The 24,947-nt window shown below is 46.3% G+C and overlaps 1 protein-coding gene across 4 annotated transcripts in view; it reads right to left on the bottom strand.

Moving 5' to 3' along the window:
• Positions 1-214: 214 nt before the first annotated feature.
• Positions 215-24,947, bottom strand: part of LOC308256073 (somatomedin-B and thrombospondin type-1 domain-containing protein-like) — a 31,615-nt gene continuing 6,882 nt past the window's right edge. The window contains exons 2-5 of one of the 4 annotated variants that reach the window (XM_080684063.1): positions 24,245-24,439; positions 16,809-16,887; positions 2,822-2,886; positions 215-618 (exon numbers count right to left, since the gene is read on the bottom strand). In XM_080684063.1, coding sequence (XP_080540189.1) covers positions 449-618; positions 2,822-2,886; positions 16,809-16,887; positions 24,245-24,439 — 509 coding nt within the window. In that variant the 3' untranslated portion in view covers positions 215-448. Of the gene's footprint in view, positions 619-2,821; positions 2,887-9,367; positions 9,846-14,002; positions 14,180-16,808; positions 16,888-24,244; positions 24,440-24,947 lie in introns of those variants that run through there. The other 3 variants (XM_080684062.1, XM_080684060.1, XM_080684061.1) reach the window with 3 other exon arrangements.

The following is a 24,947-nucleotide window of genomic DNA, read 5'->3' as shown; positions in this document are numbered from 1 at the left end:
CTGCGGCCTGGTGTCTACATCTGTTCCTTAATGAGATTTATCGTCCAGGCTAGCCTTCTCACAATGCCAGAAATCATGGAACATAAAATCATACTAGTTAGCATTTATTGTGTGCCAGGTACAGTTCTGGGCACCTCGCATACATTTGCTAATTAATTCTTAGCAGCAACTCTATGTAATAAAACCTATGGAATTATCATTATGGGTACCATATGGGTACCATCATGAATTTATCATCAAAAACAACTGTGAAATTGTCATCATTCTTATCTTACAGATGGAAAACCGGTTATCTATTGCCGCATTAACAAACTACCCCAACACTTAGTGGCTTAAGACAACAATAATCATTTATTACCTAACCATTTCTGTGGCTCAGGAATTCAGGGGTGGCTTAGCTGCATGGTTCTCTGAGGAGAGACAGTCAGGATGTTGGCCAGGGCTACTGTCATCTGAGGCTTGACTGGGACTGGAGGATCGGCTTCCAAGGTGGCTCCCTCACATGGCCAGAGGTTGACGTGAAGCTGTTGGCCTGCGGCCTCAGTTCTTCCCAGGAGTGTTCTCCCAATATGGCTGAGGGCTTCCCCCAGAGTGAGTGATCCCAGAGAAAGACAGAAGCTGCAATGTCGTTATCCCCCAATTTTTTTATTATGGAAAAAAACACATAACCCAAACGTTACCATCTCTAGCCATTTTAAGTGTACAGTTCAGATATTAAGTAGACTCATATTGTTGTGCAGCTATTACCACTAGTCTTCTCCAGAAATTTCCACTTGCAAAGCTGAAATTCTTACCCATTGAACAAGAACTCCTCACTCCCCTCTCTCCACGTCCTCTGGCAACCAACGTTCTATCCTCTGTCTCTATAAATTTGAACATTCAAGCTACCTCATGTAAGTGGAGTCCTACTGTCTTTTTGTGACTAACTTATTTCCCTCAGCATAAGGTCCTCAAAGTTCATCCATGAGGTGGTAGTAGTATGTGTCACAATCCTCTTCCTTTTCAAGGTGGAATCGTATTCTATTGTCACTGTGTCTTTTTACTATCCAACCTTGGAAGTCACACACACTGTCGCTTCTGCAACATTTTATTGGTCACACAGGTCAGCCCTCTTCACTGCAGAAGGGACGATACAAGGGAGTGAATTCTAGGAGACAAAAGTTATTGGGATTCATCTTTGAGCCCTGCTACTCCAGAATGGAGTTCCCAGAGATTTAATGATTTCCCTAAAGTCACACAACAGGCAAGTGACAGACCGGGATTTGAACCCAGATCACATGACATGAGTACAATGGTGTCACTGCCCCTCTATCCACACCTCAACATGGCTTCCCCTGATGAAGGGAGAGGCACCTGAGCAGTGGAGGTTCCCTCAGCAGAAGGTCGGGAGGCCTGGGTTAGAGTTTCAGATCCGGCAGTAATTCACCATGTGACCTCGGTCGAGCCACTGCCCCTGTCTGGGCCTCAGTTTCCTTATTTGTCAGGCAGGGGCAATAATAACTACTTCGCATGGTGTTGAGGTGAATAAAGAAAATGAACACATTCTATAAAGCTTAGTCCACAGATAGATATGCAGAAAGAATACATTTCCTTCTTTTAAGCTTTTTTCAATGTTTATTTACTAGATAATAATTCCATATGGTACCAACTGGAAAGGTATGAAAAGATCTGCAAGGAAAATATCCCTCTCACTCAGTCTACCAGCCACCCAGTTTCCCTCTCCAGAGGCAACTACTGTTACTAGTTTCTTGTTGAAATATCACAGTTCTTTATTTTCTTAAACCAACCTAATTTCCAAGAACCTGCTGAGCTGGGGAGCCTGGGTCCCACCTGGCGCCAAGGCATGGAGGGTGAAGGGGGACAGGGCCTTCTAGTTATCACTTATCTAACCACCTTAGTGACTTTGGGGATACTTCTTGTCCCGGGCATGTAGAACCCTGGGAGCCAAGGGGAAGAGCTGGGATTTGAACTCAGGTCCGGAGCCTGAGTTCTAAAGCATTTCATTACTTCCCTGAGTTTAGGGACTGGTTCCTGGCAGCATTAGGGAGAACATCAAAATTGCAAGCATGCAATTACCCAACAATGATGAATAGCACTGCCTCTTGCTGGAATGATATGCATGACTTAAAGTTGTAACCATGGATAATGTGAAGATATTAGAAATTCTTCAGCTATAATGCAAAGTTAAAAATAAATAATTCTAGACACAGCTGAGGCACTGCAGAGGTTTTGCCGATCCCCTCCCCCATCAAAAGCAAGATCAGGTGTTTCTTCTGGGCTCCCACAGCCTCGGAGCCTGCTCCATCACAGCCCTTCTATCACCAGGCTCTTACTCCCTGTGACTTAGGTGATCTAATTAACCCAGCAGATATGAGAACCAAACAGCCTGGGTTCAAATCCTGGCTCCTCTACTTTCTAGCTATGTGACCTTGGACAAGTTATGTCACGGCCCTGTGCTTTATGCACAGGAACTGGTAACAATAGTTCTAAGAACTATAGTGAGGCCCTGACCGGTGTGGCTCAGTGGATAGAGCGTCGGCCTGCGGACTCAAGGGTCCCAGGTTCGATTCCGGCCAAGGGCATGTACCTTGGTTGCGGGCACATCCCCAGTGGAGAGTGTGCAGGAGGCAGCTGATCGATGTTTCTCTCTCATCAGTGTTTCTAACTCTCTATCCCTCTCCCTTCCTCTCTGTAAAAAATCAATAAAATATACATTTTTTTTTAAATTAAAAAAAAAGAACTATAGTGAGGATTAAACATGTTGTCTCTTGTAAAATCCTTGTTACAGTCCCTAAATGTTAGTTACTGTGGCTCATAGTACCAGACTGTGAGCTCCATGCAGGCAACGACCTTGTCTTCTCTGTGTTCCAAACATCCAGCCAGGTCCTAGGGAGACAAAGGTGAATGAGACCTGGTTTGTGCTCTCATGGGGTTTATATTCTCATAGGGGACACAGCCAAGAAATATATAGGCAGCTAAGTAAGCAGGAAGACATAGGCTTTTGCTGGGGAACTATGGAGAAAATGAAATGGGTGGTGATATAGAAGGGTTGGGGAGTGTTACTCTAGTGGGCAGTCAGGGAAGGCCTCCCAGAGGTGGTGATTGTGAGACAAGGTCTGATTGACAGGAAGAAGCTAACCACAGGAAGAGTTGGGAGAGCAGACTTTTAGGCAGGAGGCACAGCAAGTGCATAGGCCCTGAGACAGGAACATTCTCAGGACACCTGCTTAGTTGGAGAGGGATGAGTGAGGAGGAGAGTGGTGAGTAGGAGGTGGGAGAGATCAGCAGAAGCCCATCACACGGCACCTTGTCAAGCAGGGTGAACAATGTGGAGTTTTCTCTGAGAGCAGTGCTCAGCCATTGGTGGGTTTAAGTCAGGGAGCAATGTAGTCCTTACATCCCAGGGCCTCCCATAAAATGAGAATGGTCCCAGCCTAAATCTGGAGGCACCTACTCATTTAAGGCAAGGTCCGAACTCAGCCTGGAGCAGCTCAGCCTGGATCACTACCATCCATCCATGTCCGCCTCCTTGCAAGCCAGCCAGACTCAAGACCCCATTAATATAAATGAAGCCCTTTGCTGACTTGATTTCCAAATTAGTCCAGCCATTCAAGATCTCTATTCCGGGAAATGTGAAATTTATGTAATGAAAATTAAAAGAGAAACTGGAGAGGCAGCTCCTTAAGTGCCTTCTTCCCGGGTAAGTGAGCCAGGTCTGTGCATCTGGCAGGAGATGGATGGAGGCGCCACCCAAGGCTGCTGCAGCCTATGACCCACAGGGAGGCAGGGAGCACACTGGCTGCAGGCTGAGAGTAAAGTCCTCAGACCCCCTTTCTTCCCTCAAAAACAAGAGCCAGGATAAATAATAGCTCATGTTCACTGTTAAATGCACAGCCCTGTTCTAAGCACTTTAGTTACACTGGTTATCTCATTTAACACTCACAACAACCTGAGGGGGTAGGCAATACTCTTTCCCCCATTTTCAAGATGGGAAAAACTGAGGCTTATATTGGAGTAATTACTTGATCAAAATCACCCAGCAAAATAGTGGCCAAAATGGGACTCAGGTCTTTTGTCTTTTACCCCCACAGACCTTCTTGTCCAGAACTCAGACAATGTGGAATAGAAGAAAGGCTCTGGAGTCAAAGAAACCTGGGTTCAAATCCAAGCACTAACTACTGACCTGCTGGGTGACCTTGGACAAGCCACTTACCTCCCTGAAGCTCAATTCCTTTATAATCTTGCCCCTTCGCCACAGGGTTTATATCTGAATTACAGGAGATAACATGTAAAGATCCCAAGCACAGGATTTCAGATGCTCTCTCAAACTGTTGTGTGTGTTTTTTAAGGGAGGGAAAATGTAAACTCTTAGAACTTAGAAGTCTTAGGGTAATGGTTCAGGTATGGTTAGATCCAGGGGCTCCAAAGATGTCATAAGGGCTCAGTTGTGTGTGTGTGTTTTTTTATCTCTCTCCACATAGTAGACCCTCACTAGGAGCTCCAGGGAAATGGCATTATTACAGCTAGAAATCTTGGTTCAAAGAGAGCTTCTTTTTGTTTTTCCAACAGGGCAGCAAAAGTCCCAGGATTCACTCTAATTGGACCAACTTGGATCATATGCTCATCCCATAACCAATCTCTACAGCCCAAGGGATGGACTATGTTGATTGGACCACCTGGGTCACACGCCCACTGCTGGAGCTAGGCAGTGGTCGGCAAACCACGGCTCGCGAGCCACATGCGGCTCTTTGGCCCCTTGAGTGTGGCTCTTCCACAAAATACCACGGCCTGGACAAGTCTATTTTGAAGAAGTGGCATTAGAAGAAGTTTAAGTTTAAAAAATTTGGTTCTCAAAAGAAATTTCAATCGTTGTACTGTTGATATTTGGCTCTGTTGACTAATGATTTTGCCGACCACTGAGGGGGAAGGCTGCAGAAAGCCCAGGTTGAACCACTTATGAACGCTAACACTGCAGGTGGAGAGAGTGAACATTGACAAGGGACATTGCTTAAGACGGCAGGAGGAAGTGACCTCATAACCGGCGGCTGCAGGTGCAGCTTCCAGCTCCTGGAGGGGCAGCTCTCAAACTTGGGTCTGACCTGCATGAGGTGAGAGTAAAAAACTAGCAATAATAATATATGTCCTAGCCCTAGCCAGTTTGGCTCAGTGGATAGAGTGTCAGCCTGTGGACCAAAGGGTGCTGGGTTTGATTCTGCTCAAGGGCACGTACCTTGGTTGCAGCCTCCTCCCTGGCCCGGATTTGTGCAGGAGGCAACCAAATGATGTGTTTCTCTCCCTGGAAGTTTCTCTCTGTCTTTCCCTCTCTCTTCTCTTCCTAAAAATCAATGAAAAAAAATATCCTCTAGTGAGGACTAACAAAAAATAATTTTTTTAATATTAATAATATATTCCCTAGATCCTTCACATATATTAATCAGCCTAATCTTCACATGTAAAAGAGAGGTTACTATTACCATCATCGTTTTCATTTCACAGGTGGAAAACTAAGGCAAAGAGCTACTTGCTCACGGTCAAATGACTATTGACTGGCAAAGCTGAAAACATATATGGCAAAGCCATGACCCCAAACGCCATGCCGGATGCTCTGTAAATGAGCAAGGGGACTTGGTTCAAAGCCTCTTAGGCGTGCTGGGCTGAAGCTCATGCCTTATGTGAGGGCACCGCAACCCAGCTCCAGCCCCTTATTGGCAGCACCTGGAAATGTTGACCCACAATGGCAAAATGTTCTAATTGTCACAAATACATCAGAGTTTTATGTGAACACTCCTAACTTTAAAATGTGGACTCCGTTGTTTAATTTAAAATCAGGCAATCGAATAAATCAGCATCATTCTAGATGTCTAGGCGGGATCAGCTACAGAATTGGCGGGGCCCAGTGCAAAATGAAAACTTGGGGCCCTTTGTTCAAAAATTATTAAGAATTTAAAGACAGTGGCTGCAAAGCATTATACCAAACAACTGCCTGGTTGCACATCCATGGAGCCAATCCTGCCTCTAAGTAATCCTAAATACTTGCTGAGGCAAAACGGACATGACACCTACAAGGTGTCAGGCATAGCTTTATATTAAAATAGGAAACAATTATCAAGCACTCACTATGTGCTACCACTGTGTGTACTAATACATTTAAACCTTGCAGCAGCATTATACTATTACTCCCATTTTCCAGATGAGAACATTGGGGCTTAGGGAAGTGAAATCATTTGGTACTTGAAAGAATTATCTGAGGTGGCAGGGATGAGAGAAAATAAATGGGGAGGGGTAAAATTAGAGAGGGAGAAAAAGCAAGAGGAAAAGCAGCCATCCAGGCCTGTCTCCCAAACGGGGTTTCATTCAGGTCTCTGCCACGACCGTGTGGAACTTGGGGAGGCCGCCACAGCCCCGAGAAGGGCCTATGGTATTTCCGAATCACGGTGCCATCCACCCCGGCTTGGCTCCTCTCCAGCGATCCAATTACTAAATGCAGCCGCATTCTTTAAAAATGTCTTTCCTCTTATGTAATGCAATAGTGACAAACGCCAAACAGATGGTGCTGTGACAAGCTTTTTAAAAGTTGATTAGGAGCTCGTCTTTCAAAATTAATGTATGGGCATTTAAATGAGCTTCAGCTGGCCACAGAACTCCATCAAGATAAGTCACTTGATGAATTCATTGGCTGTGCTCACCTCCTCCCAGCCAGGGTTTGACATGAGTGACAGGTGGTCAAGTTGACTTGTGAGCAACAGTAAGAAGATACCTGGTTTGGATAGAATGGAGAAATGCCTTGGGCCTCACAAAAGCCCAAAAAGCTGGAGCCTCTACAATCTATTACCAAGACTATTTTTTCCCCAAACTTTTACACAGTCTCCGAGAGAACGGACCATCTCACTCTCCTACAGGGAGATGGGTTAGTCACAAACCATGTCAGATGTTGCCAGGGAGCTGTTTCCTCACCCCACCCCACCCACTTTCTCAGTGTTCAGGGATGAGATCATTTCATTTAGAGCCAATTATAGGTGGAGATGTACAGAGAAACCTCCTCGGAGCCCTCTTCTCCCATCATCACAGGCTGTATCATGCCAGGATGGGCAGGAACAGGAGGCTGGATGTCCGGTCCCAAGTTCAATCTCCGGGTTTGTGAAGGCCATGCATTCCTAAGCCATAGCGTGGATCTGTTAAGCTATAATGCTGGGCCCTAACCATTCCCACCACAGCCTCTGCTTTCCTGCTCAGTCAAGAGCACATGCTTTGGAGTCCAGTTCAAATCCCAGCTTCAGTATTTCCTAATCACAACAGCTCATGCAGGTCACAGGACTTTCCTGAGCCTCAGTTTCCTTATCTGTAAATGGGAAAAAGATCACCTACCTTATAGGGTCATTGAGGGATTAAAACAGGCATCACTGTTTAGGGGTGAAAAAATGGTAGCTATGATGGACTCTAAAAAGTATATGCTACAGAGCCAGGGCAATTCAGGCACTTACAATCTGCTTGGGAAGACAGCACAAACACAGATAAAATGATTTCCACATTAAATGGCCTTCTACGGCCAAAACAGGTGTAGGTACAGAGTCAGGGAGAGTTGGCTCCCAGGGAACCTGGCCTGGATGTGAGTTGGGCAGCCACTCGCTGGCCTCCTGGCTGACCTGCACCTCTCTCCTCTTCACGCCCCAGCATCTCGCTCCAGACCAGCATACACAGATGCTGCTGAAAAGCTTACCCAGTGACTCATTCACTCTCAGAGAGGGGGAACAGTGATTCCCAGAAGCGCCCAGAGCCCTGGTTTAGGAAGGAGGATGGAAAAGCAGCAACATTTGGGCCAGTTCCTGCCCAGCCTCCAGGACAGCTGAAAGATACACCTCTCCCCCAACTCTGTTCTCTGTGTTCCTGGGTCCAAAGGCCTGTCTCCCAAACTGAGGGGAAACTGAGCTGGCACACTCCTAACAAGGTATGGGAGTCACAACTCCCCAAAAGCTCTGTATTCATTACAGTGGTGCTTCTCCAAGTGGCAAGTGGGGAACTTGATCTGAGATGGTTTTACACCAACCCAAGATGGGACATTAAATAATAGACTACAAGATGGTTTACAACAGCATTGAATATACTAAAAAGGGACTGAATGGTACCCTTTAAATGAGTAAATGGTATGGTATATAAATTGTATCTCAATAAAGCTGTCAAAATATATATTAATAGATGGGAGCGGGCTGGAGGAAGTCATGGGGGGAAAAGGGAGGCATATGTAATACTTTCAACAATAAAGAATCTATCATAATAAAAGCATAATATGCTAATTAGACCGAACAGCCGAACAGCCTTCTGTACATCCTTCCAGATGAAGCCACGGTGGCGGGGGCCAAGGCAGAAGCAGTTAGGGGCGATCAGGCAGGCAGGTGAGCAGTTAGGGGTGATCAGGCAGGCAGGCGAGTGGTTAGGGGTGATCAGGCAGTCAGGCAGATTGGTTAGGGGCAATCAGGAAGGCAGGTGAGCAGTTAGGGGCGATCAGGCAGGCAGGCAGAGTGGTTAGGGACAATCAGGCAGGCAGGCAGGCCAGCAGTTAGGAGCCAGTGGTCCGGATTGTGAGAGGTATGTCCGAGGGGTCCCAGATTGCGAGAGGGTGTAGGCTGGGCTGAGGGACCCCCCCCCCCACCCCATGCACGAATTTCATGCACCAAGCCTCTAATTATATGTAACAGTTGACTCCCAAGGGGAGAAAATTAGTCCCCTTTCGAGTCTTGTAACTCCTAATTTGTTAGGGATCCAAGTCTCCGTTAGATAGCAGTGGGTCCTTACTATCTCTCACACCCACGCAAATTTCTTGTTTGAACAAGAAGAGAGCAGGTTTTGTGCTCAGCTCCTTGGACAGGCAACAATACCTAGCCATACTTGTTTAGTTTCCATTATGTTCATTTTTCTAATTGCCTTCTAATTATAGCATAATAATTAGATCATTCATCTATTCGTTCATTTATTCAATAAATATTTATTGAACATTATTTCGTGCCAGACACTGTTCTAGGCACAGGGGACAGCGCAGGAAATAAAACAGATCAAAACCCTGCCCTCATGGTGCTGATGTACTACTAGTGCAGGGAATCTTAGCAGTAGATGTAGCTCATGGGTTTCAAATCCCCACTGTGCCACTCACTAACTGGATGATCTCGGGCAAGTGGTCTAATGTCTCTGTGCCTCCATTTCCTCACATGTAAAATGGGGATATAATTGCACCTAACTCAGGATCCAACAAGCCAATATGTGAAAAGAGCCAGAACAGCGCTTGGCGCTCTGTAGATACTTAGTAACAAATGTGGACTACTGTTACTTATTTTCATTTCTAGTTTGCTAAAACATTCCTCTTTAAACACATGTATTTAAGCTGCCTTTTAAAATGAATTTATTTAAGTGGGGAAAATGGGGAGGAGTGGAGAGTCCGTAAAAAGTAAGTGTACAGGTAAGGAGGACAGGGCAAAAGCCACAAGTGTGTGTGTAGGAGAGGGCATTTGGGAAGCCGGGAACTACAGGGAGATGTGAGCAAGGCTCTGGCTAGTTGGCACCGAGGAGAAACATAAAGCTGTTTTCAGTGTCAACATAAGGACAGGCATATTCCTTCAGTCTCATATTTGCAGGCTTCTCCCCACTCCCTGAACCCTGTGGAATCCAAGCTCTGGGACGGGAGGTTCCCTGGGAGGCCTTAGAAAGGAGGGGTCTGGACGGTTAGGGGGCCGAGGCACTAGATGAAGATGAGGCTGTGGACCTCTGGGCAGGAACAGTCCGGGAGCTGCCCAAGCCTCGCCCACGTCCCTCGGCACCGGGGGTGGCCGGCCGCTTGCCACAGCAACAGCTGGTTCCTGCAAGAGACGGGCTTGGCTCAGTGGCATTGAATCTCTAGGCTCCAGGACATTTGCTGTGGGGGCCCCTTCCTTCATGCAAAAAAATATTTTAAGTCATAGTTTACAGCGGCATTGTATAAAAATGAACATAATCCAGCTGGATTCATTATTAGATTTCATGATTATTATATCTTTTTTCTTCTGATTATTCAAAGAAATTTTAAATGTTTTAACTTTTCCTGGATCCTAAAAGTGGGCATGCACTGGGCACTATGTCTGCTGTGCCTGATGGAGAATGGCCCTGAGCCGGCCGCAGGGCCCACCCCAGAGGCCATGTGGACAATCCAGACTCACTTCTTAGAGTATGGGGAGGTGGCAAACCAGGAAAATTGCTTAACCTCCCTGTGACCCTTTTCAACACAGTGGAGTCACTAAGAACATAGGTTCTGCCCTGGCTAGTATGCTAAGTGGTTAGAAGGGTCACAGGTTTGATTCCCAGTCCAGGCACATACCCGGGTTATGGGTTCAATCTTTGGTTGGGGCACATGTGTGAGGCAACCGATTGGTATTTCTCTCTCTCTCCCTCTCCCTCTCCCTCTCCCTCTCCCTTCCTCTCTCTCTTCTCTAGAGTCAAAGAAAGATATATCCTCGGGTGAGGATTAAGGCGTGCACACACACACACACACACACACACACACACACGCCCTGGAATCAAGGAGTGTCATGACCCAGCTCCTAGGAGTCTCCACCATCGCTTCAATGGACAAGAAATATCCATAATCTCTGCCTCTCTGAAGTTTGGAAGGTTCTGTGTGATGCTGTGTGCAGAGAAAATAAAAATGATCATGACAGCCTTAGCCTGTTTGGCTCAGTGGATAGAGCATTGACCTGCGGACTGAATGGTTCCAGGATCGATTCCAGTCAAGGGCACGTACCTCGGTTGCAGGCTCATCCCAGGCCCTGGTCAGGGTGCATGCAGGAAGCAACCAATCGATGTGTCTCTCTCACATCAATGTTTCTGTCTCTGTCTCTCGCCCTCCCTTCCACTCTCTCTAAAAATCAATGGAAAAAATATCCTTGGTGAGGATTTAAAAAAAATGATCGGACAATAACTAACCATGTCAGCTATAAGAATGAAAGCTCTACTGCTACAAGGCAGCTACGTGAATGAACCTTGCAAGCCTCACAGCGAGCTAAAGGAGCCGATTCCAAAAGGCACACGGCTGCATATTTCATGAATTTAAACTTTGGGGGGAAAACAAGATTAAACTATAGTGTTTAGGGATCTGCACCGAGTAGAGCTATTAAGAGAACTGTCTAATGGCTTTCCATGAAAGGACGGTGGTTTCCTTTATGGTTAGGAGCAGTGTGGGGGCTGGGAGGCTGGCCAGGTTCTGTTCCTTGCCTGGGTGGTGACTACCTACATGTGTCTCCTTTCCAAACATTTATTTACATGTTCATATATGTTTTAGCCAATTCTCCGTAGGCATAATTCAAATCTTTTTAAAAATGCAAAAATAGCCCTGACCAGTTTGGCTCAGTGGATAGAGCATCGGCCTGCGGACTGAAAGGTCCCAGGTTCGATTCCGGTTAAGGGCATGTACCTTGGTTGTGGGCATATCCCCAGTGGGGGTTGTGTAGGAGGCAGCTGATCGATGTTTCTCTCTCATTGATGTTTCTCTCTCATTGATGTTTCTAACTATCCCTCTCCCTTCCTCTCTGTAAAAAAATCAGTAAAATATATTTTTTTAAATGCAAAAATAATGACAATAGTAACAAATACTGATGGAGTGCCTATTAAGTGCTGGGCACTGTCCTGAGCTTCTAAGCACAGCGCCTGGCTCACAATAGGGGCTTCACAAATGATAGTTTATAAAGTTACCATGATTGTTGGCATCCTCATGATACAAAATGGAGCTAATGTCTCTTGTCTCACAAGGGCTTGGGGGGCCTGAAGAATGTAAAGCGCCTACCTAGTGCCCAGCACTCCACAGGTGCGTGACTATGGAAGTGTTCCTTCTGCTTGCCCCAAACTCAGAGACACTTCTCAGGCTAAATAAACCCTCCTAAAAATCCCCAACTGACAGGCTAATCCCTCCCGGCCCGGGCCCTTTGCAAGCCTGCCCTCGCCAGCTGCCCACAGAAAGAATCCAGCTGACAGCTCCTCTCTGTCCTCACTTTGATCCTCCTTCTCTGCCAGTCCTGCCTGGTGAGCTCATGCCCCAATCAGACCTTCCATCACCTGTTGCGAGCCTGGGTATGGTGGGAATGGAGAGAGACGGCTCTCCCTGGCACAGCCCTGGCTCTGCTTTCCATTCCTGCCACTTCCTGGTGGAGCCAAGGTTCCTGTGACCCTCATCTCAGCCTCACCAAAGTGCCATGTCCCAAATCCTGAAATATTTGCATCCAAAAGGAGAAACTGGGGATTAATCCGAGTGTTAGGACTAGAAAGGCTTATTCAAAGATGGGTGAATAAACCAAGGCTCTCAGAAGTGAGCATAGCCCAAAGAACACATCTCTAATGGTAGAATCTCAGGTCTAAGTGAGAGAGAGATTAGAGTGGGGTGGGTAGAGTGGGCCTCTTTAGAATGTGATAATATTGTTTGCCATTTATTTACTGGGCACCTACTATGTGCCAAGTTCATTATGTCCATTACATCTCATTTTCACAAAGTAGGTATTATATCCATTTTAGGTTAGACATGACAATAGCAGCTTCTGCTTCTAAGTATCAATGAGGGGCCAGGTGCTGTGCAAAGGGCAGGGGATCCTTCCCACAACTCAAGTGGTGGGGACTGTCAAGTTCAGGTGGAGGGCTGGCCCACAGTCACGCAGCGAGTAAGGACCAGAGATGGGTTTGAGCCTGGATCTGTGCAGTCTCAATGCCTCTGGTTCAGGTACGTCTGTCTGTAATTCCCTACTTGTCACTGGCATTCCCTGATCAGTTTTAAAAGGAAAGAAATTGTCTTTGAAATGGGAGAACTCCCTGGACAGACAGACCCAGAGGGTGCTCTCATTCCTACAGTATAATAATCTCTGCACCGGAAAAGCACTGTCAGGGGAAACAGTCTAGAACTTAGCTCAGGGATCTGAATGGTATAAGTTTAAATCCCAGTTCTACTACCTGCTAGGTGTGTGACCTTACACATCTCTTTGCACCCAAGGATCCAAAAAGTATCCATTTTGGGTTCTTGGAATGTTTCAATGGCATATTGTGTGTTAATGTGTCCTTACCTCCTAACATGCTCCCCCTCTCTCACTCCACCCAGGCCACAGTGGCATCTCACTCCCACCTCAGGGCCTTTACTTTGCTGTTCCCTCTGCCTGGAACATCTTCCCCCAAATATCCTCATGGCTCCCTCCCTCGTTTCCTTCAGATCTCTGTTTAAATGTCACCTCCTCAGTGTCACCTTCCTCGAAAAGGAACAACCCCCAGAACTTCCTCCTCATTCTGCTTTCTTTTCCTAACACGTGTCCCATCTGACAAATTACAAATTTTCCTGCCTAATGTCTGTTTCCTCACAGCAAAATGTTATCTCCATAAGAGAAGGGACCACATGAATGAATGAATATAAAGAGCTTAGAATAATGCTTAGCACATAGTAAACATTCAATAAATGTTAGCTGCTATTACAATTAGTATACTAAGTGCTTCCTGAGACACCTGTTCTGGTGGGAAGCGGTCTAGGGGGCTGATATAATCCAAATCTAGGTCAAATCCTGCTGTGTGACCTTGGCTAAAGCACACTGCCTCTCTGAGCCTTGGTTTCCTCATCTATAATATGAGAGTAACCAAACTTGCCTTTTAAGGGAATTTTGAGGATTCCACAGTAATACCAACTCCCTTTTCTTGAGCTCTTTCTGGATGCCAGGAAATATGCTAAATCCTTGGCTTGCACAATCTTGCTTAACCTTCACCATTACTCCATGGGGAGTTCATCTTACTATCTACATTTTCAGGAAATTGGAGTTCAGAAAAGTTATGAGATTTGCGCTGGGTCACATAACTGGAAGTGGCAGGGGCTGCTCCTCCTTAGATACTGAGACCAGGACCTTCCAGGGCCCGCCCTGACCGGGCAGCAGCATCTTGCTCCTGTGGCACCATCACCCCTCATGCAGCAGGGAAGCCCTGGGCTCTGCAGTCACATTTCCCATGCCCCAGTCCCACTGCTCACTCTCTGGCCCCGCCGCCGTCCCCGTAGCAACGTCGGCTCCTGGCATCCTGGGCAGGCCACTCACACCTGACACAGACCAGGTGGCCCTGGGTCAGATACTTCGTCCACTGGGCATGGGGTGCCCTCACCTGCCAGCAGCTCCCTGGAATGGGCCCCAGCTGGAACTGGACACAGTACCTGCAGCCACACAGGGAGACACCACCCCAGGCACCTGTGAGCATTTATTGAGCACCTACAGTGCACCTGTCCCTATGGAGGCCTAGGTTGATACAATTTCTCTCTGGTATAGTAACCTTTGGGGCAACCCAATCTGCAAAAACAGGTTGCATTCAACAAGAGGCGTGGCTCCTACTCCTTTAAGTTAACCTCATTGCGGGCCATGGTCAGGCCCTCTTCCAAGCACTGTATCCAAAAGACTATATGGTTTCTTTCTCATCTGTCTCCTCACTAGAATGTCAGCCCCACAAAGGCAGGAATTTCTGCTTGTTCTGTTCACCATAGTGTCCAACTCCTAGAACAGTACTGGCTCATAAAAATGTGCTGAATGAATCATTTGGTCCAATGGAATAAGGAAATCCTGTGAGGTAGGTGTTGCCCCAGTTTACAGATTAGGAAACTGAGAATCAGAGAGTTAACTTGTCTACAGTCACAACTAATAAGAGGTTGTGCCTAAAATAGAACCATCAATAAACCCCAAAAGCCTAAATTGACACTCCTAACCACTACATTTCATTTTACAAAGGATCCTATTTTATAAAAGAGATTCTCCATGAGAATTATTTAAAAGGGAAACTTCCCATTATGGGGTATTTGAAGTAAGAGCCAATTTGCCAAAATTTTACCTCTACCCAACTTTTCTACAAATGGCAGTAAATGGCACCCTCTGCTGGAGGAGATGCAGCTTATCAAGGACTCAGGGGTGACTGTGTGGCTAATGCCTCCTGGTGGCTGCACCCTTTGGGAGGCCTCAGGAGGAGACAGTTTTCTCCTAGGACAGCCCCAAACCTGTCCCTTCCTCTCTGAGCTGCCAGCAGAACTCTTCAGGAGTCTATCCCTTACCAGAAGCCTGTGATAAATGAAATTTTTGTCTTCCCAATACACTTTCTCTTCCCTTTTTGTAGTTTATTTGGGGAACTCTTGCCCTCACCCTTTTTGTTTTTGGAGGGGCAATCAATCTGGGTGGCTGGTCCTGGCTGCCTACACCTGCCACTAGCCTGGGCAGATGATTAAAGCTGACCAATCAGAGTTCCCATCCTCCGGGCCACAGTGATTAGTTCAAGGATGGGCTGGATTCAAGCAGGACCAATCAAATTCTCCTCCAGAAATAACACACTAAGACTGGAGGAAGGGACCTAGCATTGCTAAGCTGGGAGAATGTTGGGCTGCTGGTTCCCACATTGGCCACTGCATAGAGAATATTAGAGAGAGAGAGAGAATGAATACGAGAGTGAGTCCTGACAACACTATTTGACCTCATGATTGAAGTAACACTATTTCAAAACTTCCTTCCCAGTTATATAAACCAATAGTACCCCTTTCCACAGTGTGAGCTGAGTTTCTGTCACCTGCAACGAAAGGAATCCTAATATAGCTCCCTCTCTATCTCCATTGCCATTGCTTTTGTTCAGACCTTATTCTTTCCATTGATATTTGTTGAGTACCTGCCATGTGCCAGGCAATATCCTGAAGCTTGACCTCATCACCACCATCCCCAGCCCACTGGTCTGCCTCCAGTCCCTGCAATTCACTCCAGTCCCTGCAGTTCACTCTTCACAAGGTACAGGGCTATCACCCTGGTCCAACCCACCTCCATCTCTCGCCTAGACCCATGGTCGGCAAACTGCGGCTCACGAGCCACATGCGGCTCTCTGGCCCCTTGAGTGTGGCTCTTCCACAAAATACCACGGCCTGGGCAAGTCTATTTTGAAGAAGTGGTATTAGAAGAAGTTTAAGTTTAAAAAATTTAGCTCTCAAAAGAAATTTCATTCGTTGTACTGTTAATATTTGGCTCTGTTGACTAATGAGTTTGCTGACCACTGGCCTAGACTATTGCAGTAGCCTCCCTATTGGTCTCCTGATTCCCTTCTTGCCTCTCTCCAAATATCATTCAAAGGGATCCTGTGAAAACTCAAGGGAGATCATGTCACTCCTCTGCTCAAAATCTTCCCATGACTCGTGTCTCATGAGAAAGTGTCCAACTTCTCACCACAGCCCATAGGCCCAGTGAGATATATTTCTGACCTTATTTCCTACACTCTCATTCTCCCTGCATCCAGCCACACTGGTCTGGCTGATCCTGAACACACCAGGCATGCCCTGCCCAGGGACCTTTGCACTTTCTGGTCCCTTTTGCAGACCTGCTCTTCCTCTAGAAAGCCTCCTCCAGATACTAGTTCAAATGTCTCCTTCTCAGTGAGGAGGCCACAGGCACTCCCACCCTCTTCCCTGCCTTATTTCTCTGCATAGCACTTAGCACCATTGACATGCTATTTGTTTATTGCCTGTCTCCTCGAACTAGACTGTCCACTCCATGAAGACAAGTATGTCTGTCCTTTTTTGCTCCTTGCTATAGCCCCAAGGCCTATCACAGTGCCTTTCATATAATGGGCACTCAATAAACATTGAGAGTGAGTGAATTAATTAATTAATTAATTGTAATGGAGACCAATTATTAAGGACTTCAAAAGCATGCTAATGAGCTTACAAACGTAACAGGACAAGAAATAGGGAGTCAAGGTAAGAGAAAGACATGATGAAAATGTACACAAAGTTTAGTTTGACTTTGGGTTCATTTGTTTCAACTTACCCTAATATCTCCTGCCCCTTGAGGACACTTTGCTTTTTCCGTTCTTTCCCGTATCTGCCTGTGGTTATCAGAGCAGGGACTGCGGGCCAAGGAGAAAACAGTTAGGTAACTCAGCACGACCACAGGACGCTGAGTTAGGTACTCCTGGCTTCTGAGTCATTCATATAGCAGCCCTAAGGAGACTATGGGAACCTGAAACTGGGTAAGTGGTCCCCACTAGTACCCTTTATGTGATGCTGGAGGAAGGATCGTATTTATTTCTGAAACTCAGGGCCTAGCACAGTGAGTTGCATAGGGGGGTCTCAAACGCTTTTCAAATGAATGATTTTTATAAATACATGAGTAAGTAAAAAGTAGATAAAAGAGTTAAAAACTGGAGAGGAGAAACCAAGATGGCAGCATAAGTAAGCACCTAAACTGCTGCCTCTCACAACAATTTCAAAACTACAACTAAAAGACAGAACGGACACCATCCAGAACCACAGGAAAGCTGGCTGAGTGGAAATTCTACAACTAGAAGGAAAAAGGAAAGCTCACGGAGAAGGAGCGGCAAAGAGCTGAGGTACGGAGACACGCGCGTGCAGAGAGGAAGGGCGGCGGAGTGCCTGGCTGGCTTTCTCTGGCAGGAGGGTGAAGGAAGCCCCCAACCACTGAACCCCAGTTCCAACTGCACTGAACCTCAGTTCCGGGCGAAACCATGTGGACCCAGGCTCATACAGGGGGAGTTTGGACTGTCTGGTGGTGAGAAAGGCACACGGAGACTCAGAAACTCGGAGACTCAGCGGAGCCGCAGCGGCAGGGGTCTGGAGGCATGAGTGTGCACAAGGACTGACTGCAGAGGTTACCACAGGCTGTCCCTGGCGTAGGGGAGTCGGAGGCTTCAGACTGCACTGAACCACAGTTCCGGGCAAGCCCCTGGGGACCCCTGCTCTTACGGGAGAAATCTGGACTGTAAGGCAGAAACTGGGAAACCGTGGAAGGCAGAGGTCTGGAAGCGCACGCGCAAGGGCAGGGCTGACAGGAAGCCAAGACTGTCTGCTCCGCCCTGAGACTCCGCACCTTCCAAGCTGAGCACAGAGGCCTTTGCAATCTGCCAAGGTTAATCCTATAAGGCTGTCTCCAGCACCAAAAATCTCCCAGTGTAGACACAGCTGATCCTCACAGCCAGCTGGCCTGCAGGTCAATTCCTCCCAGTGATACCAACAACAATCAAGACTTAACTACAACAAGGCTGTACACACAGTCCACAAAGGGGTGCACCAAGAGTGTCCACCTCAGGTTAACTGGGGAGGCCGACCCACTGGGCCATATAGGAAACCTAGCACACAAACCTACCCTACCAACTTAGGGAAGCAACGAAAATGCGGAGACAAAGAAATAGATCACAAACGAAAGAAATGGAGGGAAAAAAACGACTGGATATAGAATTCAAAACCACGGTTATAAGGCTTTTCAAGAATATCCTAGAAAAGGCCGATAAATATAATGAGACCCTCGAAGATATGAAAAAGGACCAACTAGAAATTAAACATACACTGACTGAAATAAAAAATATTATACAGAGACCCAACAGCAGACTAGAGGAACGCAAGAATCAAGTCAAAGATTTGAAATACAAAGAAGCAAAAAAACACTCAACCGGAAAAGCAAAAAGAAAAAAGAATCCAAAAAGTTGAAGATAGTGTAAGAAGCCTCTGGGACAACTTCAAGTGTACCAACATCTGAATTTGCCAGAAGAGAGAGAGCAAGATACTGAAAGCCTATTTGAAGAAATAATGACTGAAAACTTCCCCCACCTGGTGAAAGAAATAGACTTACAAGTCCAGGAAGTGCACAGAACCCCAAACAAAAGGAATCCAAAGAGGACCACACCAAGACACATCATAATTAAAATGCCAAGAGCAAAAGACAAAGAGAGAATATTAAAAGCAGCAAGAGAAAAACAGTTAATTACCTACAAGGGAGCACCCATACGATTGTCAGCTGATTTCTCAACAGAAAGTATGCAGGCCAGACGGGAGTGGCAAGAAATATTCAAAGGGATGAATAGCAAGAACCTACAACCAAGACTACTCTACCCAGCAAAGCTATTATTCAGAATGGAAGGTCAGATAAAGAGCTTCACAGATAAGAAAAAGCTAAAGGAGTTCATCACCACCAAACCAGAATTATATGAAATGCTGAAAGGTATTCTTTAAGAAGAGGAAGAAGAAAAAAGTAAAGATAAAAATTATGACCAACAAATACATATCTATCAACAAGTGAACCTAAAAATCAAGTGAATTAAAAATCTGAGGAACAGAATAAACTGGTGAATATAATAGAATCAGGGGCATAGAAAGGGAGTGGACTGATAATTCTCAGGGGGAAAGGGGTATGGGGGCTGCAGGAAGAGACTGGACAAAAATCGTACACCTATGGATGAGGACAGTGTGGGGGGAGGTAAGGGCAAAGGGTGGGGTGGGAACCGGGTGGAGGGGAGCTATGGGGGGAAAAAGGAGAAACAATTGTAATAATCTGAACAATAAAGGTTTATTAAATTAAAAAAAAAGAAATTCTACAACTAGAAGGAAAGAGAAAAGCTCTTGGAGAATCAGAGGAGTGGCAAAGGGCTGAGGTACGGAGGCACATGCAGAGAGGAAGGGCAGCTGAGTGCCTGGCTGACTTTCTCTGGTGGGAGGGCGAAGGAAGCCCCCAACTGCACTGAACCCCAGTTCCGGGCGATACCCCATGGACCCAGGCTCATACAGGGGGAGTCTGGACTGTCAGGTAGAGAAAGGCACACGAAGACTTGGGGGAGCCGCAGCGGGCAGGGGTCTGGAGGCGCACACGCGCACGGGTGCTTGCAGAGAAGACTGAATGCGGAGGTTGCCGCAGGCTTTCCCTAGCAGAAGGGAGACGGAAGCTCCTGACTGCACTGAACCCCAGTTCCGACTGCACTGAACCCCAGTTCTGAGCGAGCCCCTGGGGACCCACACTCTTACGGGGGGAATCTGGACTGTCAGGCGGAAACTCAGGGGAGCCGCGGAAGGCAGAGGTCTGGAAGCGCACGCGCAAGGGCAGGGCTGACGGGAAGCCAAGACTGTCTGTTCCGCCCTGAGACTCCGCCCCATCCAAGCTGAGCACAGAGGCTATTGCAATTTTGTAAGTCTGATCCTATAAGGCTGTCTCTAGCACCAAACTTCTCCCAGTGTAGACACAGCTGATCCTCACAGCCAGCTGGCCTGCAGGTCAATTCCTCCCAGTGATACCAACAACAATCAAGACTTAACTACAACAAGGCTGTACACACAGTCCACAAAGGGGTGCACCAAGAGTGTCCACCTCAGGTTAACTGGGGAGGCCGACCCACTGGGCCATGTAGGAAACCTAGCACACAAATATACCCTACCAACTCAGGGAAGCAGCGAAAATGCGGAGACAAAGAAATAGATCACAAACGAAAGAAATGGAGGGAAAAAAACGACTGGATATAGAATTCAAAACCACGGTTATAAGGCTTTTCAAGAATATCCTAGAAAAGGCCGATAAATATAATGAGACCCTCGAAGATATGAAAAAGGACCAACTAGAAATTAAACATACACTGACTGAAATAAAAAATATTATACAGTGACCCAACAGCAGACTAGAGGAATGCAAGAATCAAGTCAAAGATTTGAAATACAAAGAAGCAAAAAACACTCAACTGGAAAAGAAAAAAGAAAAAAGAATCCAAAAAGTTGAAGATAGTGTAAGAAGCCTCTGGGACAACTTCAAGTGTACCAACATCTGAATTTGCCAGAAGAGAGAGAGCAAGATACTGAAAGCCTATTTGAAGAAATAATGACTGAAAACTTCCCCCACCTGGTGAAAGAAATAGACTTACAAGTCCAGGAAGTGCACAGAACCCCAAACAAAAGGAATCCAAAGAGGACCACACCAAGACACATCATAATTAAAATGCCAAGAGCAAAAGACAAAGAGAGAATATTAAAAGCAGCAAGAGAAAAACAGTTAATTACCTACAAGGGAGCACCCATACGATTGTCAGCTGATTTCTCAACAGAAAGTATGCAGGCCAGACGGGAGTGGCAAGAAATATTCAAAGGGATGAATAGCAAGAACCTACAACCAAGACTACTCTACCCAGCAAAGCTATTATTCAGAATGGAAGGTCAGATAAAGAGCTTCACAGATAAGAAAAAGCTAAAGGAGTTCATCACCACCAAACCAGTATTATATGAAATGCTGAAAGGTATTCTTTAAGAAGAGAAAGAAGAAAAAAGTAAAGATAAAAATTATGACCAACAAATACATATCTATCAACAAGTGAACCTAAAAATCAAGTGAATTAAAAATCTGAGGAACAGAATAAACTGGTGAATATAATAGAATCAGGGGCATAGAAAGGGAGTGGACTGATAATTCTCAGGGGGAAAGTGGTATTGGGGCTGCAGGAAGAGACTGGACAAAAATCGTACACCTATGGATGAGGACAGTGTGGGGGGAGGTAAGGGCAAAGGGTGGGGTGGGAACCGGGTGGAGGGAGTCTATGGGGGGAAAAAGGAGAAACAATTGTAATAATCTGAACAATGAAGATTTATTAAATTTAAAAAAGAGTTAAAAACTGGTTGGATGAATGGATGCATGAATGGATGGATGGATGGATGGATGGATGGCTAAATGATGGAAAAAGGAAGAATGGATGGATGATGGGTAAATAAATAGGAAGATTGGATAGGAAAAAGAAAGAGATGATGAATGCAAAGAGGATGGATAGAGATATGACAGATGGAGAGATGAATGAATAAAATAAATGGATGGAAAACTGGACACATGGACGGATGGATGAATGAATGGATGGGGAGATGTGAGGATGGAAGAAAGGAGGTACACAGGGATGGATAGGTAAATGAATTAATAAGTTATTTTGTTGGACCAACTTCCAAGTCTCTTCCTTCCTAGAACAGACAGAAAACAGAAAAAAAGAGGTTGGTGATTCATTAGGAAAATAAAAAGTCCAAAGGAAGCCCCTACTCCTCCCCATTCCCTGAGTGATGGAGCTGAATCAAAGAGTTGGTATTGCCCGGCTGGTGGCAGTGGTTGAGCCTCAACCTATGAAGCAGGAGATTACAGTTTGATTCTGGAGTTGCAGGCTTCATCCCCATAGGGGGATGTGCAAGAAGCAGCTGATCAATGATTCTCTCTCATCATTAAAATTCCTCTCCCTCTCCCTTCCTTTCTAAAATCAATAAAAATATTTTTTTAAAGTTTGGGGTTGAACTAATGCTAGTGACCTAGAAAAGGCCCACACTGGGGTACCCCAAGCCCCTCTCCTGCTGCTGCCATAGAGACCCTTTATGGGCTTGGCCTTTGCCATAACACTTAATATGAAATCTCCCATCCTCTCTTTAAACATCCATGTTGCTTCTTTTGGTGCAGCCTAAGGAAGTGAGGAGAGCCCCAGAGAAGCCCAGGTTCTAGTTCCAGCTCTGCCTCTTATAGTTGAGTGATCTTGGTCAAGTGACTGCACCTGCTAAGCCCGTCTCATCAGCAAAATGGGGATAATATTAGGACCTATATCATATAGCTATTGTTAGGATTACATAAGATGATTTATGGTAAGCAATGTATCTTGGGCAAGTTTTGTGTCTCCATGAGCCTTGGTTTCCCCTTCTAAAAAAAAATGAGAACAGTATCATTGGCCTCACAGAGTCAAGGAATGTGGCAAAGTGCTTGGCACATAATAGGGACAGTCAGGAAGGTCTTCCTGGGAAACTGACATCTGGGCAGGAAATAATAGGCGGGGCAAGGTTAGATATGGGTGTCGGAGGACAGGGAGAAGGATTTTAGGCAAAAGGAATGACATTGCCACTGCCATCATCCCATTGCCACCACCCTGGTCCAGCCACCATCCTCTCTTATATGCACCACTGCAGTCACCTCTTCCTTGGCCTCCCTGCTGCCCCCTGATCCACTGTCCCCTCGATGATCAGAATGAGCCTTTAAAATGTGGACGGGTGGCGGTTGGGGGGGGGGGGGTGCAGCAGGCGTGGCTCAGTGGTTGAGCATCAACCTATGAACAAGGAAGTCACGGTTTGATTCCTGGTCAGGGCACATGCCCAGGTTGTGAGCTCGATTCCCCAAGAGGGAGCGTGAAGGAGGCAGCCAATCAATGATTTTCTCTCTCTCCCTCTCCTTTCCTCTCTGAAATCAGTAAATATATATTTTAAAAAATAAAATAAAATGGGGCAAGAGAGCTTAGAGATGAGGTCACACGAGGCAAGAGCTTATAGACCATGATGAGGTGTTTGGGTTTTACTCTAAGGGCACTGGGTCGCTATTGGAGAATTGAAAGCAGGAGGGCAACACCAGGATAAAGTTTGTGATGTCGTTGTAGAATGACCTCTCCCCACCAGGTTGCAGCATGGAGCCCTGCTACCTCCTCTTCTACTTCAGGAAAACCACTGCACTCTCTTGGTCACTTTCTTCAGCTACAAAACCGGCATCACGTGTTTTGTTTGTTTGTTTTTGTAGTGGCATAAAAACTTTTGTCCAGGTGTGCAATGTCACTGACTTCTGTAGTTGTGTCTGTCCTACATCATTCAACCCAATTTTCCTTTGGAGAACACCCCTCCCCTAATCTCACTCAAATAGGACTGACCCCCCTCCCAGCTTCAAAGGGAGCACATGCCCAGGCTTGGCCAATCAGTGTATTCTATCGCTCTGGGCATATTGATTGGTTCAGCAGTGGATACATGACCCAGGTCAAGCCAATAAGATATCATCCCAGGACATTTGCTGAAACTATGAGGAAAGAGACCTTTTCTTCTAGCTGTTAGGTTGGAGGTAAGCCTGGAGCTATCAAAGACCATCCCCAGTTGGCCTGAGAATGAGGCCAACTCAGAGGAAAACAGAACTGAGAAACGGAGAGTCCTGGCCACATTGCTTGAGCTCCTGGATCCAGCCATGAATGCATCCACTGGAATTTTAGTTACATGAGCCACATTTTTTTTTTTTTGTACCTGGCCATATATTCTTTTGTGGGGGGGGGGGGGTTTCTTATGGGGGGAGGAATTGTGTGTGTGTGTGTGTGTTTTAATCTTTATTGTTGAAAGTATTACATATGTCCCCTTTTTCCTCCCCATTGATCTCTCCCAGCCTGCTCCTGCCCCCACCCAAGGCCTTCACCACCCTATTGTCTGTGTCCATGGGAGGCACACATTTTTGCTCAGGTCAGTTTAAGTTGGGTTCCCCATCGTGTGCATACAAAGCCCTGATGTTCACACTGGGAGATGTGTAGAAAGAAGACGAGATGCCCAGAGGAAGTCAGAGCTTCTTACCTCATTCACAAAATGAGAAGAGGGGATCAGGGCAAAGGAAGGCAAAGTCCTACCCCAAACTTGGACCCCACACAGGATCTGACAGTCACCCCTGGTGGCCACGCAACTCACACAAGGACTGCTGGCACTCCACTCCCTGGTGGCTCCGGTACTCCACGCAGCCAGCCTGCTCTTCCAAATGGGGGCAGGGAACACCCCCATTCCTTGGCTCCTGCAGGACATGCCTCCTGCGGACACGGTAGGAGACCTGACAGGGTTTGGCACAGCGACTCCAGCCACTCCACTCTGCCACAATGCAGGAGACAGCTGGAAGAGAAGGTAGAGTCTCCAGGGGCAACTTGCATGGCCTTGGGCTGGCCTGGGGCCAGATCTCCACCTTCCCACAAGCCAAACCTTCAAAAACACCATGCAAAGCACTAGGATTCTTGCAACCCTAAGCCCATGCCTTCCTCAAAAGTTTCTCTATGGTAACTGTTTATACATCTACCTAAACTTAACATTCCCACGTTTTATTCATCCATCATCCTTCTGGTGATCATTTAGGTTGTTCTCGTCACTCATTCCTTCAGTAAACATTTCTTAAGCACTGAAAACTGATTTCACCTCTCTGTGCCTCAGATTCTTCCTGTCAGAAGGAATAAAAAGAATATTCACCTGATAGGGAGGCCTTGAGGATTCAACCGGATACAACATATACAGTACATACTGCACATGCTTCTGGCACATAGCAAGTGCTCAGTAAATACAGCTAATCCTCTGCTGCAGCAACATGAACCTCAGCTACAGCAACAGCATGGAGTGGAAAGCAGCCTCT

This window comes from Plecotus auritus (assembly GCF_963455305.1).
Source record: "Plecotus auritus genome assembly, chromosome: 8".
Lineage (NCBI taxonomy): Eukaryota > Metazoa > Chordata > Mammalia > Chiroptera > Vespertilionidae > Plecotus > Plecotus auritus.
The sequence above is the reverse complement of the archived record's forward strand: the minus strand, read 5'-3'. Positions and strand labels throughout refer to the sequence as shown.